Genomic DNA, 21,109 nt, shown 5'->3' on the forward strand with positions numbered 1-21,109 from the left:
TCACCTTCATTTTTTGAGAGTAGTTTCTTTGGGATTATGGTGTTTTCTTTTAGTACTATAAATATATTTCTCCATTGTCTTCTGGCTTACATTGTTTTCACAGGAAATTTGCTGTCATCCTTAGCTTTGTTCCTCTGTACATAATATTTTTTTTTTGCCCTGACTGCTTTTAAGATTTTCTTTTTATTACTGGTTTTGAACTGTTAATTGTGATGTTCAGTTTTATTTCTGTTTCTTGTGCTTTGGGTTCATTGAGCTTCTTGGATATGTGGGTTTATACTTTTATCAAATTTGGAAACATTTCTGACATATCTTCTTCAGGTATTTTTCTGTTCTCCCTTCTCCTCTCTTTTGGAAACTCCAATTACACATATATCAGGATGCTTGAAGTTGTCCTGTAGTTCACTGACACTCTTCTTTCCTTTTCTTTTTAAATTTTTTCTGTTTTCATTTGAGATGGTTACTATTACTATGTCTTCAAATTTATTAATCTCTTCTTCTGCCATTAATCACATCTGGTATATTTTCATCTCTAGAAATTCAATTTGGGTCTTTTTGAAAAATCTTCTATGTCTCTACTTAAATTTTTGTGCATGAAGAATGAATGTTGTTTTTTGTTACTTTGCTAATTCTAGTATCTGTGTATAACATCAATAGCCCTTAATTTATTTCTTTTAATAATTGGTTTATTTCTTTTTTTCTCATAGATCATATATTTTTGCTTCTTTGAATGCCTAGTAGTATTTGATTGTGTACCAGAAATTGTGAATTTTACCTTTTTGGGTGATGAATATTTTTGTATTCCCCTAAATATTCTTGAAGTTTGTTCTGGGATACAGTTAAGTTACTTGGAAAGAGTTTGATCTTTTTAGGTTTTGCTTTTAAAATTAGTTTGGTGGAACCCAAGCAGCATTTAGTCTAGGGCTAATTGTTCCCTACTATGGCATACCCTTTTGAGTACTCTCTCTAATGCCCCATGAATTATGAGGTTTTCCAGTCTGTCTGGGAATAAGCTCAATTCAGGGCCCTGAGTGTGAGCTACTGTTTCCTCTAATGTGTTCAGATGGGTTTTCTTCTGGCCCTTGGGTAGCTTCATCACATGCATGCACTGATCAGTATTCTGTTGAATACTCAAGCAGGACCCTTGCAGATCTCTGGTGTTTTGTTTTTTTTATTTCTTTTTTTTTTCATTTTAGCCCTCTCCTATGTGCTGACCTGTGAACTCTAGCCACATTGGTGTCTGTGGAACTCTCAGCTCCATCTTTTCAACTCAGGGAGTGTGCCAGGCTTCACCTGGATTCGTCCTTTCTGCATCATGGTCAGGAAACCCTCTTAAGGCAGTAAGATGGGACAATTACAGGGTTCACCTAGTTCGTTTCCCATCTCTCAGGGATCATTGTCCTGCATGACTTGCTGTCCAGTGTCTTGAGAATGGTTGTTTCATGTATTTTGTCTGGTGTTTTGTTTGGGTTTTGGTTTTTGGTTGTTTCAGGTGGGAGGGTTGAAAGTGGAAATCTCAAAATTAGGTTGGTTTCTTTTTCTTTACATATTTAATGTCACTATTTATTTAAGAAAAAAATATTTTAACGATTTATGGGTAAGCCAATTTCTAAATATGCTTGTATATTTAATTTTATGAAGATCTGATGTGGAGTGAAGGGAGTGGGGGTCATAGAAAATAAAAGAGTGAAAGCTCCCTTTCTTCCTCGAACCTTTCTGGCTTGCTCTTTTGGTAGAATGTTGCTACGCTCCCTTACTAACCAGAGCCCCTTTGTTCCTTTTGGAGATGGGGTCTTTAAAAGAGTTCTATGAATACTCCACTTGAAATTTATGAAGGATGTTAAATGAAATCATCATGGTCTTTATGTTTTAACATACATGATTAAAACTTTGACAGTCAAATATTGTAGAAGAACATAATGAGGGACTTATCTTACTAGATATTAAAATTAAATCTATAGTACTTAAAAGATTGAGATACTGATGCTAATGTAGATACAGCTTAGTGGATCAAAATAAGACGTCCATAAACAGATGTATAAATATATTTTAAATATCTCAATGATGAGTTATTCAGTAGATGTTGTTGGTACAACTGGCCAACTCATTGAGAAAAAAAATTAAAGTTAGATTTCCTCCCTATATCTTATACCTAGATATATTCCAGATAGGTTAAATATCTAATTTTAAAGTATTAGAAGAACATATAGGTAATTCATATAATCATGAAGAAGAGAAGGCCTTTCTAAGTATCACACACACAAAGGGTACAACCATAATGAAAAGGATTGATATGATTACACAAAGATTATATATCTTACATAAGGCAAAAAAAAAAAAAAAAGATCATTATAAATGGAGTTAAAAACAGAGTTGATATCCTTACTATATAAAGACTCCTCATAAAGTAGTTTAAAAAAAAGTTGAGTAACCCACTAGAAAAATGGGCAAAAGACATGATTATGTAATCACAGTTTTACAGTTAGGGGTAAAAATTATACGTGTCCAGTAAATATTTACTTTAAAAATGTTCTTCTACTTCATAATGATAATAGCAATAAAAATACTAGCAATAATAGCTGTCATTTATTTTACATTTCTATTTGTCTGATTGTGTTAAGTGCATTCAACAGATTAGTTAATTTAATTCTTTGAAAAGCAAGTATACATTATTATCATCATTTTATAAATGGCAATTAAGACAGGAAATTAAGAACCCTGCCCAAGGTGACAAAACCATCAAGTGGTGGGGCCATGATTATAACCCAGGCCATCTGACTCTAGAATCCTGCCACTCATCACTTCTCAAGGAAATAAATTAAAACTTCCTGAAATTCTACTGCAACGTACAGAGAAATCGGTAATTTGCTCAAGATCACACAGCTTGTAACTGATAAATTGAGCTAAAAATTTGAAAAGAAAAGAATCATATAAGTAGAAGAAAGGAAAACAGGGTAAAGTGAGCCACAAAGCAAATGTCTTAGTTTTACAAATTCACCATTTCTTTTCAGAATATTTAAGAGATGCTTCAAAGAAGATGAAAAATGGGCTTATGTTTGTAAAATTGGTTAATCCATGCTCAGGTAAGTTTCTTCCCTCCCCTCCCTCTGTCCTCTCCTCTCCTCTCCATGATGATAACTTGAATGTTTTTAAATATATAGCTAATAAGGGTACATACTTACTTTGCCTTTGTATCTTTGTTCTTTCTGAATAGTTTTAAAGTTCAGACGGCATCACGAGGAGACAAAAGCAAGCTGATGACAATACTAGTCTTCCCAGATAATTCATTCAACCTAAACATTTGAAAATTTTCTTATAATTTAATCCACAGAACTGTTCAATCATCAGAAATACCGGCAAAACAAAAAAATAGCATGTTGGAGTTCTCTCTGAAAACACATTAATTTTCTTTGGCTTTCTTATGCCAATTTTTCTTATAGTAGTTATCCAACATTAGCCTCCATTTATATTCATTTTATGTTATAAAGTAAAATAAACAACCAGAATTTTAAAAAAAGAAGGCTTTTGCTTGACATGCCAAGATTTTGATTAGTTTCATTTTTAGCTGTACTTTCCTTATTTTGTTCTGACCAAAAAGTAGTACATTTTTATCCCTGTCGGGATGATTTTTTTTTTTTTTATTAAAAGCATTGTATATTGAAGAGATTTATATTTTATTGGAAAACAATTTTATTTTAACTATATTCAGTGCACTTTCAGTTTTGTTTTCTAATTTTTTAGGCAAAAGTACTAAAATATACTCTAAATATGTAGTAGTATTGGTGATATTATTCATCTCTGTGTGGAGTTGTTTTTCCATTAATGTATGAGGTTTTGAGTGGACACCTGATACTTAGGAAATGAAAGCATTCTCCTGGTGACTGTAAAACTCAATGGTAAAAGTGAGGGGAAGCCAATGGGTACTGCCTTGTTGGAGAGACAGATAAACAGAAGCAGCAAGAGAGGGAAAAAATTCCTGACTTCCTCCAGTGTTCTTGTCCTCAAAATGAAATTGAATGTAATTGGTCAGCTATTATTTGGAACTCTTAGTTATGCATAAGACTAAGTTGAGGCAAGAAATATTTCTTCAAGAGAAGTTTTAGGTAGTAGTGAAAGTTTAAAGCACTTAAAGGTGCAGGTACAAAGGAAAGCCGGCTTCTTTTAAAATTTGTTTTATCTGAACATCCATAGACAACAGAGCAACAAATATTTTTATTTGCTACATTGGCAATGGAAAAATAAAGGTTAACATCTCATGAGCACTTACGATGTGCCAAAAATACTGTTTCATTGTTTTGGGGGGGATTTTTTTGGTGGCTGGCTGGTACAGGGAACCAAACCCTTGACCTTCATATTATGTTCTAACCAACTAAGCTAACCGGCCAGCCCAAGTACTGTTTTAGGAAATTTACATGTATTTTTTTTTAATTGCTATGAAAACCCTATGAGGTAGGTTCAGTATTGCCCCCATTTTACAGATGTGGAAACAGAGGGACAGAAAGTTTTGTGTAACTTCCCCAAGGGCACATGCCCAGTATGTGGGGGAATAGATTCCTTGACCCCAGAGATTGTGCTGTGGTTAGAAAAGAAAATTTCATGAGTTGAAGGTATAAAACATGCAGATGTGCACAGGCTTCACCCCCTTCTCTCCTCGCCCCACAGCTTTTTAAGAAAGAACATAAGAGAAAAGTCCATCCAGTTAAGTGGGGCTTTACTCACTCCCTATGGCTTGAAGCATGTCCTTGCCTTTCCCACTTAGCATTGGCCTGCAGGGTCCATGGGCTGGATCCCTGTGTGTGGGGAGCCACGTGCTGCCCTGGAGACAGGGACCCACATGCCAGCTCAGATCATCTGGCTGAACCATTAGATTTTGGTAGTTTAGGAATGGATTTTCCTTCTCCAGTAAGAGCAGTTAAGATAAATGACTTGCACTTTTTAATTTTTTTGGTTTAAGTTCAGTGAGGATTATAGAGCTGGAAAACAAGCATGTGTGTATAATAGCTATAAGCTTTCCCTTGGAGTCATTTTGTATAAAATATATCTGTTATGTTTATGTTCATATTACGAACATTCCTCAGAATTATTGGATAGTCTCTTGATGTGTGTGTGTGTGTGTGTGTGTGTGTGTGTGTGTGTGTGTGTGAAAACTTAGAAATAAAAAGCAGATTTGTCTTAACAGGCGAAGGAGCCATGTACTTGTTCGATATGTGTCTACAGCAGCTGTTTGAAATAAAAGTTTTCAAGGAAAAACACCGTTCTTGGTTTATAAATCAATCAGTTCAATCTGGTAAGTGACTAGTGTATATTTTTCCATTAACTAAACACACACTCTAGCTTTTCCATCCTTCACACATGGGGTTGAGGGTGTGTTCACCTGGTTTGGAGTGAGGTTAATGGTTTAGCTTTGCTTGGCATTAAAGCAGGGTTTAATCAAGGAGAAAAGAAAGGTAATTTGAACACTAGGTTTAGGTCATTACCTATGTGTCTTAGATGGTAGGAAATTTTAAACTAATGACTCTGATCTGTCTCCTAAAACACCACTTCAGTGAGAGGTTAGATTACCTTTGTACCATGGAAAGCACATTGTGCTGACTGTAAACCCTTTCTTTTGAGGATCTTCAAATTTTTAACATCTTAGTTCCTTGAAACTGGATACTGATATAGCTTCTAAAATAGACTAGAATATAAAAAAGATTTTTTTAATGCTTTATCATATAAATTACTGTCTCCCCTCCCCCCACCCACACACCCCACCACCAGCAAAGTTCTATTTTTTTAGTGTTCTTTTAATTTAGGGTCAGTTCTGACTCACAAGGGAAAAGGATACCATGAGTTGTGTTCCAACTCATGTTGTAGGGCTTGCTGGGTGGGGGCACTCAGTGGGCATTTGGCTATTGAGGTGTCCTACATGCTTTCTGCCCACCTGCTCACTGTTTCCAGAGATTGGTTTCTATTTCTCCCCAAGCCCTCTGCTTTCTGTTAGCTCTATGTGTCACCACTTAGTACTAAGGTAGAAAGGCCATTTTGCCTGCTTTCTAAGACATTCCAGAAGAAGAGTTTATTGCTTGTGATAAATTTTATATACCTATGTGCATGAGAAGATTTGAAATTGCTAAAATGTAGTGGTAGGCTGTGTATAGTCTGTTAGGTGGGAAGTATACAAGCATGTTCCCTTCCATTGTCTGAGTTGGTATCTGCTTTTTTTTTTTTTTAATAGACCTTATTTTTTAGAGTTGTGTTATGTTCACAGCAAAGACACCTGCTTTTTTCCGTCATTGTCTTCTTTTTAAACTTAATCCTGAAGTAAGAGCTGTTTTTAAGAATAGACATCAGGATATTGTTTCTAGTCCTGGAAACCTGTTTTTAATTTCTGAATATAATGGATGCCTCATATAAAATGAGTTACATCTTCTAATATGTTGTTTTCATGAACTTATATTTTTAAAAAATAGCCAAGTTGTATCATAATGTGAAATTATTTAAATTTTTTTTGCTTACTGTGAAATGGATTCATATATATGAATTTATGTATATAAAAGATTCATGTGTGTGTATATATATATATATATATAATTTATGGTTAGAATTTCTTGGCTGTGTAGGTAGGTTGCTCTGTTAGAGAATAAAAGTAAGTACATGTATTTCCTGTAACCAAAATAATAAGTTTGGGAAGAGGTAAATGAATTCTTTTTTGTTTTATTTAATGAAAATACCTCTTCTGGTTTACTTCTATGGAAGGAGGAGTTGGGATGCTTGGAGAGGAACTCAACAGAGGAAAGAGAAGTGGGGAGCAGGTGGGCTAGTTTGTTTGGGTAGTCACGAGTCTACCAAGATGTCTTATTTAAGGGGAACGAATGAATGGCTTTAAGTCTATGACCCTGAAGTAAGAACCAGGAGCCAGGTACAGTTTCACTCTAGAAACCCCCAAGTTTTATGGGCCTGGAGCTAGAAGAGGGACATGTCCTGAGCAGGTTGCTGGCTTCTCTAAGCTTGTTAGTAAAGAAATCCTACTGGAGATGATAAGCCTGTTGTTGAAGAATGATTTGACTTAATGTGCCATGTATGATCAATGGTTTTATGTCCTATGTAAGATAAAGAAGTTAATGTACAGGACGATATCCATGTGTTCAGTCTATCTGTGTGGGTATATAATTTAATGTGTTATGTCCTGTAGTTAACTTAATGTATGTGCTTATATGCATGCGGAATGGATTTTAGTGTACAATAAAGCATTTATGTACCATCAAGCATGTATAGTATTAGTACATTACTAATGGGGTAAAGCACATGTGCAAGATATACATAGGAGAGTTATATTTTATGTTTATTCTCTTGATACTGACATAATACTTAAGAATAATTTATTTGTCTCAAGTAGATGAATCAGGGATTAATTTAAGTAGGATTTCAGCTTTGGATGCTGATGATGGAGTGAAAGCCTTTTTCCTTGATTGCCCTGGGGAGAGATGCTCTCCATTTTTGGTTTACTCAACGAAAGTAATTTAACACACTACAAGGACTCTTCATTTAAGAAGCTTATTCTTGATTAAGCTTGTAAGTGGTATAAATATGAGAACAAGGAAAAACATAAGATGGATACCGCTAGTCTTCTAATAATAAAAAGAGTTATTCTACTGGTTGGCCTCCAATTCATGTGAATATAAGAAGGTCAGATTCTAGAATTGAGAATAAGCATTCACTTAGTGGTCAGGATGCCATGCTTCATTGTTTGGATAGTTGAAGTATTGATATAATTGCTAAAATTAAGATAGAGAGTACAAGGCCTTGGACACCTCCCAGTTTATTAGGAATAGATTGTAAAATTGCATAGGCAAATAGGAAATATTATTATGGAGAGCTGAGAGTTTTAGGCAGAATAGCATAGTCATTTAGAGAATATTTATAGGTGTAATATTGTTAGAAATAAAAAAGCCAGCAAAAATGCAACCAGTTGTTAGATGTTTAATTGAATTAATTAACAGGGGTTGTTTTCATTGACATTAAAGTTGAGAAGCTAGGTTGTTCTAGGAGTGCAAAGAAAACCATTCCCATACTTGCAGACAGCTGTTAGGGAGGTGGTGATTAACAGGGCTCAGGTGTTGGTATATGACGTGACGCGGTTTTGATAAGTAAGTCTGGAGTAGTAGAAGCCTGTAAGGAAGAGTGTGCCTGCAAGTGCGAGGCTCTCAGTGATGAATGAATAGACCTCCTGTTTTTCGAATATATTGTTCATCGTTAAGGTTATGAATGATGGATCTGGAGCACATGAAGAGCATAGCTTTAAAGAATGTGTGTGTGCAGATGTGGAGAAATGCTAGATGTGGTTGATTAATGCCAGCGGTGGCCATTGTAAGACCTAGTTGGCTTGAGGTGGAAACTGCAACAGTGTTTTTGATGTCATTTTGCATTAGGGCACACATTGCTGTGATTAAGGTGGTAATAGCCTTTTTTCCTTTCTGCCTCAAGAGCACTGTTAAGCTTGCTGCAGAGTTTTGTTTGCTTATGCTCAGTCTTCTTAGATTGCTGCCCTCTTCCCTTTTTGGTTAGGGGATGGAGTGGGGTATGGGGTGGTTAATAGCCTTATAAGCTTTGAGCCATGGACATTTCTGGAGCTGTGAGCCCACAGACCATAGAAAGAGCTATGTCCCGAGAGAATGATACTGCTTTCCCATGGCTTCATCCTCAAAAGCACAGGAAATTGCATTTTACTGCAGGTTTATAAGTAGACTTACTTATATAGGTTTCCTAATGTTTACCGGGTTCTCATTCTGCCTGTGTCTCCCCCCAACCCTTGCTTTTTGAGGGGTGGCATGGGAGGCTCTTTTTAAAAAGATTTCTAAAGAATAAATGGGAAGCTAAAGGTCAATTTCAGTGTTTTGGCTATCCTCTCCACGCAAGGATTTGAAGCTCTCTGGAGTAAAATCTCATGGAGCACATTCTGCCTTTTGAGAGAATCATGAGGGTCTTAGGCCTGTGTAAGAAAAGCTTCTGAACTTGGGATTACACATACATCTTCCAGCGAATGGTTTTCACATTGAACTTGAGATGAAATAACCATGTTGTCTTTGCAAGACATTTGATCCCGTGTTCTATTTTGCATCTGTAGGAGGCCTTCTCCACTTTGTCACGCCCCTGGACCCTCTCTTTCTGCTTCTCTACTACCTCAGAAAGGCTGAGAAAGAGGTGAGTTTGTTTTGGGTGCCAGTCCAGTCAGAGGACTGACATGCAGGATGGAGAAGATGCACCTTAACCTTGATCCGGTTTGACACTTGCTAGCCCCTGACCTGTGAACTGCCTGACTGACTGTGCTGTGTGCCTTACTGTTTACAAAGCCTAACAATGAAAACTTTTATTATTAAGTACTCATTAGATTTGAAACAGAAAACAAGTGTTAAAAAGTTGAGCCCAGGCCTTGAAAGAGGATTTATCTGCTTTCGTGAGGAACTTCTTTGTGAAAGACTGTATTTCACAGCCTCAGTAAACTGAGACATATCTAGTAAAATCTTATTAATGGGGAAGCTCCAGTTGAGACTTAAGGAATCCTGGATGGATAAAATTTACCTTTGTGATATAAATAAAGACAGAGTTTGCTAATAGTAATAGTTTCAGCCAGAATTTCTGAAACATTTTGATATGTATACGTTTACACTTAAAATTATTAAGGGTTCCAAAGAGTTTCTGTTCCTGTGGGTTCTATCTATCAATATTTACTATGTTACAAATTAAAAATAAGAAATTTAAAAATAATTTTATTTATTTAAAAATAAAAATAATAAGGCCATTACCTGTTTTTAATGAAACAAACAACAAAATTTAATGAGGCATGTGGCACTATTTTACATTTTTTCAGATAATTGTGGATATTTTTCTTTGACACTACTTCAAAAATCAATAAGGGATAGTTTCTTAAAGATTAGTTGCCAACATGGAATCTTAAACCTTGTCAATGAACTTTCCATGCTCCACCACATTAAAACCCATTGGTCTGTCTCATACCTAAAATGGATCTTTTTACTCACTTATGATTTTGTAACAACATGCTTTGGTCATTTGGAAAATATTGGCTTATGGAGTTAGGCAGATCTTCTACATGTTGATACGTCTCATTTTACACACACACACACACACACACACACACACACACACACACACCTCAATATTACCACTGATCTCATCAGATAATTTTTTACATATTGGAAAGCTGTCATAGTGGCAGATACAAATCTTATACAAATTCAGATTTTTGCTTGAAAGTCCTAATTTTAACACTGGCTACAAGTATTGTCAGTCTTTCTCTTCAGGTGACACACCCACTTCATTCACATGCTGCCCAGTACCTGAGTCTGAATAACCTTCATGCACAGTGGGTTTTTCAAATAAAAGTGGTATCTATGAAAAAGCAGCTTGTTCTGCTCCTGACCCCAACAGTCACACAAGTGCTTTCCCTCGAGGGACTTACCAGGCCTCAGTTGTACAGTGTGGCAGAAGTGCCTTAGCCGTACTTCGCTTGCATCCCAAGTGTGCTCTCAAGACTTGCTCTCAAGGGCCAAGATTTAAGTAATATTAGTTGCTTTCAGTACTTGATCAAGGATATTCTTAAGTGAAGCTGGCACTCTTTTAAGTGCAAGTACATGGCAATGAAGAAACCAGCTCCATTACCCCCCCTTGGGTTTGAATCATCACTGCAAGTGTCAACACAGTGAACATGCAGACAGCATTTTAGCATAATCATGAAAATAGTCTTGAGTATACGGACCCCCTGAAAGGGTACTGGAGACCCCCAGGGATCCATCAACCTCAGTTTAAAAACCTTTATTTAATAACTTTAAGGAGTAAATGTTACTTGCACTGCTTAGAAGAATCTGGTTTTTTGGACTCTCATGTTTGCATATAGTTTAAATGCTTATGGGTTCATCTTATTTAGTCATTAGACCAAATTCATAAAACTTCCATTTTGTAGGTAAATCAATTTAAGTTGCTATAAATACTGAAAGTAATAAAACTGACTTAGAACTTTAATTCATGTTTTCTCTTGATGCAGCTTAGCTTCTTTTTTATTCTCCTCCTTTCCTACCCTCTGCTCTTTACTATGGATGAGTGAAATTTTATTTTTTAGTTTAATCGTGTTTCCCCTTATCTGGAAGCTACTGTGTTAACCAATGTAATTAGGACACGCAAGCAGTGAGGCTAGTAAGCCGTGTCTCTAGAACAGGAATGGTTCTAGTCACCACCAGGAATCTCTGGGACTATACAGGGAGGAAGTTGAAAACTTCATTTGGCTCATGTATGTGGTGTTTTCTAGAGTAAATTAACAGAGAGAAAGCCACCAGCCGGCCACACTGCATGTACTGATGTACATCTAAAGCTCCCCCACCCCTCACCGCCCCCTTGTGGTATTCTTTCCTCATCTCCCACTAGGACCATGACTCTGGTGGATTAACCCTCACTCTGCCCTCTGGGAGCCTCTGGGGTGCTGTGGTGAGCTTAAGGTGACAGAAGCAGAATGAACCAGAAATGCTGCTCAGGGTGGAGGTTGGCTTTCATTTTAAGCCATGGTACTTTCTCTTCACAAGGAATAGAAATGCCCGGTAAAGTTAACTCATGAGCTCTTCGGGTATTTCCTTTCCTACATTTTAGATGTGATTATTTCTTATTTAGTTTTAAAAAAAAAATCGGTACACACTTTTGAAATTTGACCCATTCTTTTTTAATTACAAGACTTATTTTAACATCATTAAAAATAACTCTTCTTTTTAGCTATCCCAGCTGTTCTTAACTTTATATTCAAAGCGAGATGCTTATTGCATTTCCTCTTTATGTATATGTGGCGAAGAAAACAAGAACAAAACACTAATTATAAAATTATTTTGTATCGTAACTGTGTGGTAGTTCATTACATTTAAGTAGACTATTGTTTTAGAGTAAATATTTAAAACATTGGTTGATCATAGAAGAAGATTTAAGGTAGAAATCTAAAGACAGTAAGGCTTGGGAAACCTGTGAATTATTCTTACTTTTGAAGGAAAAAGAACATTTAAATTAAGGTATTTCTTGCCACTTTAACTTATCAGAAAGTATGACACACACTACTGAATGAATGAGAAGGTTTCATTCTTAAAGTCAAAGAAAGCTGTACTTGCAGAAAGAAAACTTATCAGACAGATTTTCATTCTTCAAAAGGAATTGTCACTGAAACAGAAATAGTAGAGTGAGCTAAAGAGGGACATGGCCAAGGCCATACCTGTGTTACATAAAGGTCTGCTGTCCCCACATCAGGGGGCTAACATCTTAATTTAGACACACTTCGTCTTTCCCTGCTGCTAGTAAAGTAAAGTTAATTGAGGAGGAGAATGTTCTGAGTTCTCTGGTCTGCACTTCTGGCCTGTTTGCAACCAGGCAGTAGACACTTACCTAGCCGAGCCTGGGTTAGCCAGCCTGCAGCGTCATCACACGTGTCCCTCCAGACATCTTTTCTTTTCTTATGGTCTAAATTTGGGTGCATAGTCAAACAGGTCTAACAGGAGGAGATTCACTTTGGGTATTTTTCTTTTCATGGCAGCTGTTTCTTTCTTCAGCTATGGAGTGAGGACAGGGAGGGAGATATATGTTCTGGGCCTCGTCTGGGCTTGTTCCTGTGTGATAGGGCTCCTGCTCTGTGACCTTTGCTGGTTCTTCTTCAAAATGAGTGGGTTGGACCAACCGTAGGCAATCTCTACCATCTTTGCAAGTTTTGTTTCTTCCAGTGTTTTTCTAGACCTTTGTTTCCTGTTCCATCTGGTGATTGTAGCCCTGATGGAGATGGTGTGCTGCTTGGAACCCCGTGCTCACAAGAGCTTCATAAAGGGAGCCAAGGGTCAGTCCTGCAGCCTATTCCAGTTTAGGGGTTCCTTAGATGGAACAAAAATCTCTGAACTAAATTTAAAGGCTGAGCCATGAGATAATGTATCTTTTTCTTTTCTTTTTCTGTGTGAGTTTGTTTTGTGGAACGCTTGCCCTCTGACTGACTCGTGTTTTTTCAGGGAAAGTTTCAGCCTCTAAATCAAGTTGTGGTGGATGACGTGTTTCCAGATTGCATCTTGTTGCTGAAACTTCCTGATATTGAGAAGGTACTTCGGCATGTGACAGAGGAGAAAGGTATGGTATTGGGCCCTTGAAGTCAGGCTTAGGGCTGGTAGAAAGCTGGGCCTTTGTCTGAGAATGCAGCGGCATGAAGTCCTGCCGAGTGTAATGCTTGTTCTGCGGCGGTCACAGGAGAAGCTGTCATTCAGATTTGCTTCCATTGTCACTTCTGTGCCTCTGTTTCAGTGGGTTGTTCAGTCTTTGGAACTGTAGCCAGTGAAATCTGCAGGAATCACAAGCCACGGCTTTAGTCTTTATACAAGTCACTTAGCTACTGTCTTTCGTATTTCTCATTTGTAAAATAACATAAAACCTGTACCGCCATTGACTTAAGAAGCATCTACTGAGCACTTACTATGAAGCATACGTTGAACACTAGAGCTAGGCTCTGGGGTAAGTACAAGTGAGATGTTGTCCTTTCCCTCACTTTGCCTTCAGTCTGATGGGGGCAAATGGCAAGGTGGGTACTGACAGTACAGTGAAGGGGAGTGAGTCCTGGGTGTTCTGGGGATGCATAGGCCAGGCTGGGGCTGGGAAGGGACTGTGGGTATTGCATTGCTTTCTTCAGGAAAATGACCTGAAGGATAAGTCAAAGAGGCAGCATAACGGAGGCATGGATGTGTGAAAAGTTTATCATGTTTAGGAAGTTCCAAGGAGGTCAGTGTAGCTGGAGTATAGGGTGCTGGGGAAGGATTTAGGTTGGTAAGTAAGGAATGGGGCGGGAATGCTGGGCGATGGTCCAGATGGTGAAGGGCTTCTGTGTATCTGGACTTTACCTAATGGTAGTGAAGTGTCTGTGAAGTTTGAAGCAGGGCAGTGCCCACTGTGGAGAATATTCCAAAGAAGCTAAGGCCAGGACCATCGAGGCGTCTGCAGTGATCTCGACAGGAGATCATGGTAGCCTGAGGTGGAACTAGCAAGAAGAAGCAATTTAGAGATAGAACAACCACATCTGGTGTTTGGATGGTGGTCAAAGAAAAGGAGGATTCAAAACTGACTTCTGGGTTCGTGCCTTGGTGCACAGAATGTGTAGCGGTGGTATCCAGGAGACAGGGAACATGGGCCAGAGGACAAGGCTGGGGTATCTAGAGGTGAGGTTTAGATATTATTCATTTGACTTTTCAGAAGAGGAAGTGAGACACTGTGTGAATGTGTTTTGACAGGTTAGAAGCACTATACAAACTTAGTGCCAGGGCCTCAAAAAATTATCCAAGTGGTTTCAGGGTTAATATAGAAACATAGGGTGGGAACTAGAACAACAAGCTGATAAGTTGTGGCTGTTTGGGGTCATAGATGGTTTGGCCAACCATGACAGTTCTTTCAGAACCACGAAAGTGTGAATCCAAGAAGCATAAGCTTATGGTGGGAAAGGGGAGAGCCTCACTGGTTGCATTTCATGTTTGTGGGGTCTACTGACTTCCTACTTGGACACATTTGGAACTCCATTTTGGGTCTGAGGGATGTGTGGTGCCAGGGTTTTACCAAAGCAGTCCCATTAAAGACATCCCCCAATGCTGAGTTTGGCAGGAGACTGCAATCTTTTGGGAGGTGACAAAATGAAGTAGCTCTTCACCATTTTTTGAGAGCTAAAGTAATGAAGAATAATTACAAGTCATTTTCAAGTTAACACCAGTTGAAAATGCAGTTAACTGATTGTCCAGAATTCTGCCATTAAATGTATAAGAACAGTCTTCTTAGCAAAACCCAGAAACCCAGATTCAGAAACAGTATGAATGCCCCAACATTGGTTGGTTTACAGTCTACAGCTCAGAACAAGAGCTTCTCTCTCTCATACTTCCTCCTCGTACCCTGAATCCCTAACCAGATACTACATCATTATCTGACCTTCCACCCAGTCTTCTTTATTCCCACCATTACCTAGCATTTATAAGTTGTGCACTTCCATTTTTCAAAGAAGTTGTATTACCAACCCTTATATATACCTGATTTCTAAAGCCCTAGGCCTCAAATTTTCTTGGTTTTTCAGTGATGTTAAGGCAAAACATAAAGTAATTAAATTTCATACAGTAAAAGATATATGTAATCTCTAGAGGTTTGGTAGTTTCTTCATATCAAATTCTTCCCTAATGAACTGCAGCTTCTAAATCTTGAAATAATGGAAGTCTGAAAACAAAAATAAAACATTTCAAAACGGGGAAAAAAGAAAATAAGATCTCAAATGCTTCACCCTCAAAAAGGCATCTTCATCAAAATATGCATAAGCAATTTCAAGTTATTTGCTTTGCCCCTTGACCCAAAACATAAATATGTGAAATATTTTCCTTTGTGTAAAGCCTGTGTGTAAGCACAGTGTACTGGGATAGACACCTTCTCCCGTGAAGATCCATAGGAGAATGCTCTACGATCTGGAGTTGACAGCTGATTATTAGAGTCTGTCAAACAAGCTAAGTGTTGGACACACACTTCTAATACAGTAGGACGTCCGTAAGAACTTTCCCATGCTTATATAGCTGAAGAGGAAGACAGTTCTCATCCCTGCAATGAACTCTGTAGACTTTTCATGCACCATTACCCTACCTGTTAGCTTTTAGTGATCGTGTTGGGTACTGGCTGCTTATTTGAATTTGGATTATTATCCATTTATAAATTAATGTTTGGTTCCATTCTCTGTAATTTATTTCTACATTTTTAGGTAAGAAAGAAAGAAGACTGCTAAAGAGTGGTCAGGTAATATCCACGACAGGGTGTAAAGATAAAGAGAAAGCTAACTTTTCAAAATGTTCATCCTCTCCACAGGTACTTGCACAGATAGAGTAAAACCTGAACTACTCAGCCTGCTATTTTGATATTAAACTCCAGACGCTGTCTTGAACATCTGTGGCATTAAATATCTGGTTAAGTCTACTAGGATGGTGAGAATCTTCCCCTCTCGCCTTCTCCCTGATGGATAAACCTGGCCATGGTTGTTTTTACCCTGACTGATGGTGGCGGTGGCCTCAGCCCTGCCTGTTTTATTGGTGAAGGAAATGATGTGTCTCTATTTGCTAGCTCTGGGGCTCAGAGCACGTTTCTTTCCAAAGAGGCTCACATTCAGTGGAAAGATGGCACAGGAGAGGATTAATAACGGGTCATGAACTTTATCTTGAATGTAACACTCTGTTTCATATTGCAAGCAAAAGCTGCACTGTGCTGTCTGATGTGATTAACAGGACGAGCCAGGAAAACTTACCTGATTAAAATACCCCAAGTACAGTTGCCAAGTTTCTATCCCCAGGGGGCAGGGAAGAAAAGAGACCATATGAGTTTCTCAGTTATAGAAAACATTGAAAAGTAGAAGTGAAAATATGCTCTAGGCAGTTTGTTCAGCAATACATCAGGGAAATTCAAGTTTGTGAACCGATTACCCAATTGCTGAACATGTTATTTAATTGTGGACTCACTTTTATTCCATCTTTACTTTGTAAACCCAATATTTCCAGATGTTTGAGACTAGTTTTATAGGCACCAGACACATAAGGGAAAAAACCTTTCCAGCATATGCACAGATTATCTAACTCACTAACTCTCACAAATATTAAGTTTAGGACATAAACAAATGTGCTATGGTGTTTTTCATAATTATGAGTAGTCTGCGGCCTTCATGAATTCTTTAAACCTCCTTGCTTTCCAAAATTTGTGAGTTTCAAAATAAAGCAGTACTCAATCCATTGGGTTCTTGTGTAGCATTCTGGAATATAGTGATCATCTTGTCTAGGGACTGTTTAATTTATAAATAAGTTTATAACTTAAAAACTTTCTAGAAAGAAAACTCTAAGCCCAGCTGTTTTCCCTGGTGAATTCTACTATATTTTAAGGAAGAATAATATTCAAAGAAATATTACTTGCTCAAATTCTTTTAGAAAGTAAATGAGGAAGGAATATTTCTTAACTAATTTAATGAAACCAGAATTGCCCTGACACCAAAATCAAAATTATTACAAAAAGGAAAGTAGACCAATATCCCTTATGATTATAGACTGAAAAATCTTTAATAAAATAGTATAAAGTCAAATGTATAAAAATCAAATATATGAAACCCAAGTGGGATTTATTGCAGGAATGCAAAGTTGGTTGAACATTAGAAAATCAATTAGTGTAATTCACCATATTTGCACATTACTAAAGAAAACTGTATTATAATCTCAATAGATACACAAAAGGCATTTTTACAAAGTTTAGTCATGGTATAAATTCTCAGCAAATTAGGAATAGAAAGGAACTTCCTCAATCTGGTAAAGGGCATGTATGGCAAACTTACAGATAACACCATCTTCATTGTATAAGACAGAACATACTTTTCTCCTAAGATTGGGTTCAAGACAAGGATATCTGCTCTCACCACTTCTATTCACCATTTTGGTGGAAATCCTAACAGGTTCAATGAAACAAGAAAAAGAGAGAAAAAGAAATGCAAATTGGAAAGTCAATAGTAAGACTGTATTCATAGACGGTATTGTCATGTATGTAAAAAATCCAAAGGAATCTACAAAAAAACGTTACTAGAACTAATAAGCAAGGTTTCAGGATACAAAGTCAATATACAAACTTCAATTGTATTTCTGTATACTAGCTAGCATTGAATAATTGGGTAATAGAATAAAACATACCATTTATACTATCACCAAAAATCATGAAGTTCTGAAGTTCTAGGGATAAATATAATATGATATGTGTAATATACTGATATTAAATATTACAAGACATTGCTGAGAGAAATTTTTAAAAGATTAAGTAAATGGAGAAATATATCATGTTAATTGATTGCAAGACTCAATGTTAAGATATCTATTCTTCCCACACTGTTCTACAGATTCAATGTAATGCTCAGCAGGTTTTTTTGTTTTTTTGTTTTTTTTCACTTTTTGGTAGAAATTGATAAACTGATTCAAGAATTTATATTACTGTAAAGGACCCACAGTAGCCAAAACAATTTTGAAAAAAGGAACAAATTTGGAGAACTTACACAAACTGATTCAGACTTGCTATAAAGTTATAATAATCAGGAAAATGTGGTACTCGTATAAGGATAAATAGATAAATAAATGGAACAGAATAGAGAATCCAGAAATAGACCCAAACTTCTATGTTCAATTGATTTTTTTTCAAAGCTATCTTGGTAATTCAATGGGAAAAAGGACAGTCTTTTCAACAAATGTTGATGAAAGAATAGGATATCCATGTAAAAAGTAATGAACATTGATCCTCACTTCACACTCATAGAAAAATTGACTAAAAATGGATCACTAAATTAAATGCAAAAATGAAAACTATTGACAAAATCTTTGTGACTCTGAGGATAGGCAAAGAGTTCTTAAGACACAAAATACACTAACCATAAAAAATTATAAATTACACTTCATCAATGTTCTTATTTTCTGTCCTTGAAAGACACCATTAAGAAAGAAAGAAGATTGGGAGTTGTGGGACAACTGGACTCACCTACCTGGCTGGCAGAAGTGTAAAATGGTATAACCACTTCACAATTTCTCATGACTCAGTAATTCTGCTCCTAGATATTTACCCATGACCTATGAAAACATGTGTCCATGCAATGACTTGTGCAAGAATGTTCAGAGCAGTCTTTTTTTTTTAATAGCAACTTTTCAAAATAGCCCCAAACTGGAAACAACATAAATGTCTTTCAGAAAGTGGGTGGGAAAACGAAATGTGGTAGATATGTCTATACCCAGGATACTCAACAGTACAAAAGAAGGGACTACTTAGCTACAACAAAAGGATGAATCTCAAAGAAATTATGTTAAGCAAAACACAAACAAAAAATGTGCATACTGTATGATTCCATTTCTATGAAGTTCTGGAATAAAGCAAGAACTAATCTATAGTGATAGATCAGTGGTCCCCTGAAGTCTGGGCAGGGGTAGGAGAATTGACCACATAAGGGCTCAAGGGGACTTTGGGAGGTGATGGTTACCTGGCTGCATACGTTTCTTCAAGCTTCTTAAATTTTACACTTTAAATGGGTGTGTTAACTATCTGAATATTATACCTAAATAAAGGTGATTTTTTAAAAACGAAGTAGTTAATGATTCGGCACTAGAAGCTAAGCCTCCTGATTTCTGACACAGTATTTTTTCTCCCTCTCCTAACCCCCCCAGGATAGTGTTGGCTCCTTTTCTCTCCATACTTCCCGTCTCCCATGGGACGGAGTGATGGGATGAGGGAGGCTGAGTACCGGCTCTGAAATTTGAGCCTGGGTAACTGGGAGGACTGTTTGGGAGGAAGATGAAGAGTTTGGTTTTAGACACACAGAGCCTCAGCGCAGGGCTTTGGGCTTCCTGCTTGGTTTGTTTAGTTTTGTTGAGTCAGGATGTGGTCACCCCAGGAGAAAGATACAGTTGACCTTGGAGGAGGGAGACGTGGAGCCAGGAAAAGAATCAGGGAGAAGTCGTCAGAGACATAGAAAAACTGAAAGAAAGCAGTTTGATAGACACCATGGAGGAGAGGTTTTTCCCACAAAGAACAGAGTGGTCAGAAGTACCGAGGAGGGTGTAGACCTAATTGGTCTTGGTGAAGTGAACATGAGATCCACAGCTTTGAAGTCAGCTTGGATGGGAATCCGGGGCTCCTGCTCACTTGCTCGGTGACTTTGGACATTTTACTTAATGTTGCTCAAACCCAGTTTCTGTGATGGGAACCAGTAATGATTTTCACCTGAGATTCATTCTGACCATTCAATGAAAAAATGTATATAAAGATCTTCGCACAGGCCTGAATAAACACTAGTTTCTGATGCTATTATTAGTAAATTATCATTTTCATCATTTTTTCTTAGCTAATATTAAGTATTTGCTATGTGGCAAGTGTTGTGCTATAGGATTTGTATGGCTTATCTCATTTCATGCTCAAAATAGCCTTCTGCGAAAAACTCTCCCTTTACACAGGAGGAAACAGGTTTTGAAAGTGATGTGGCTGCCCAAGGTGACAGTGTATGCTGGGGTGTGTATGAGCAGGCAGTAGGGCTCAGTCTGTCTTCTCCACCTCTTCTGAGAGAGTATCTCCAACAGCGATAGGATAGATTTGCCCAAGGGGCTCAGGAAGTTGGAGACAGGAAGGAATTTTCTTCCAGGTGATTTGAAGGTTGAGGCAAGCGAGAAGTGAACAGAAGAGTCAAGGTAGGATTTCTTAGGAGAGACTTGAGCACTGAGGCTTTATGGAGATTCTTTGTCTCAGGCAATGAACAGAGCTTTTAAAAGCCATTCAACAGCATACATTTATTGAGTGATTGCTGTGTACTCTTAAAATTCCCCTGATTTTTCAAGATGGCGGCGGCTGCGGCGGCTGGCGCGGAGTAGCTGAGGTGGAAAAGGTGGCCACTGGGCCTCAGGCAGCCGGGAAACTTGTGGACTTCCTTCTCGCCATCTCTTAAGGGAGGACTGCTGCTGCTGGCCGGTCGTGGGGGCTCAACGCCACTTTGCCCCCGGCAGGAGAGGCTGCCTCATTTACAGGCAACAGCTTTGAAGTGTGGAGCAGGAAAAGAACTGATTCTTAGCTGCAAAAGCGAGTCTTGAAACAGGGAACACGGCGCCAGGGCTGCTGTGGATGCAGCCAGGATCCCGGAGGCTGGGGCCGCACTGAAGGCGGCCAGCTGCCCTATTCAGGATTCGAGGTTTCAGGCAGGCATTAAAGAAGATTCCTGGGAGCGCCCGAGCCGCGCCGCGACTGAACAGCCCGAGGCGGCAGCGCCGAGAACACGGAAGGCGACAAACCAGAGACAGAGCGAGCGCCCGACCTGGCACAGCACTGTGAGTGATCCCTGGCACAGCTCTGTTCGGGGGGTGGATGCCCACGCGGCTCCCGCCTGCACCACCAGGCCACTCACCGCCCGGTGCTGCCTCCATTTTCCCAGGTACGGGCAGCTCCGCCCTGCTCGGCCATCACTGAGCCCATTTGCTTGGCCTGGCGCGGGGCTTTCCGGAGCCTGCGGGCCGGCCTCCTCTCCCACTCCCTCCGCGGTTCTCTGGCGGGGCTG

General features: G+C 38.3%; 1 protein-coding gene across 6 annotated transcripts in view; it reads left to right on the top strand.

Moving 5' to 3' along the window:
* RNASEH2B (ribonuclease H2 subunit B) overlaps positions 1-21,109 on the top strand; it is a 69,328-nt gene that overhangs the window by 17,354 nt on the left and 30,865 nt on the right. For 4 of the 6 annotated variants that reach the window (XM_063102572.1, XM_063102577.1, XM_063102571.1 and 1 more), the window contains exons 2-5: positions 3,012-3,083; positions 5,180-5,287; positions 9,107-9,183; positions 13,020-13,134. In XM_063102572.1, coding sequence (XP_062958642.1) covers positions 3,012-3,083; positions 5,180-5,287; positions 9,107-9,183; positions 13,020-13,134 — 372 coding nt within the window. Of the gene's footprint in view, positions 1-1,196; positions 1,341-3,011; positions 3,084-5,179; positions 5,288-9,106; positions 9,184-13,019; positions 13,135-21,109 lie in introns of all 6 variants that reach the window. The other 2 variants (XM_063102573.1, XM_063102574.1) reach the window with 2 other exon arrangements.

The sequence above is a fragment of the Cynocephalus volans genome, chromosome 7 (genome assembly GCF_027409185.1).
Source record: "Cynocephalus volans isolate mCynVol1 chromosome 7, mCynVol1.pri, whole genome shotgun sequence".
Taxonomy (NCBI): Eukaryota; Metazoa; Chordata; class Mammalia; order Dermoptera; family Cynocephalidae; genus Cynocephalus; species Cynocephalus volans.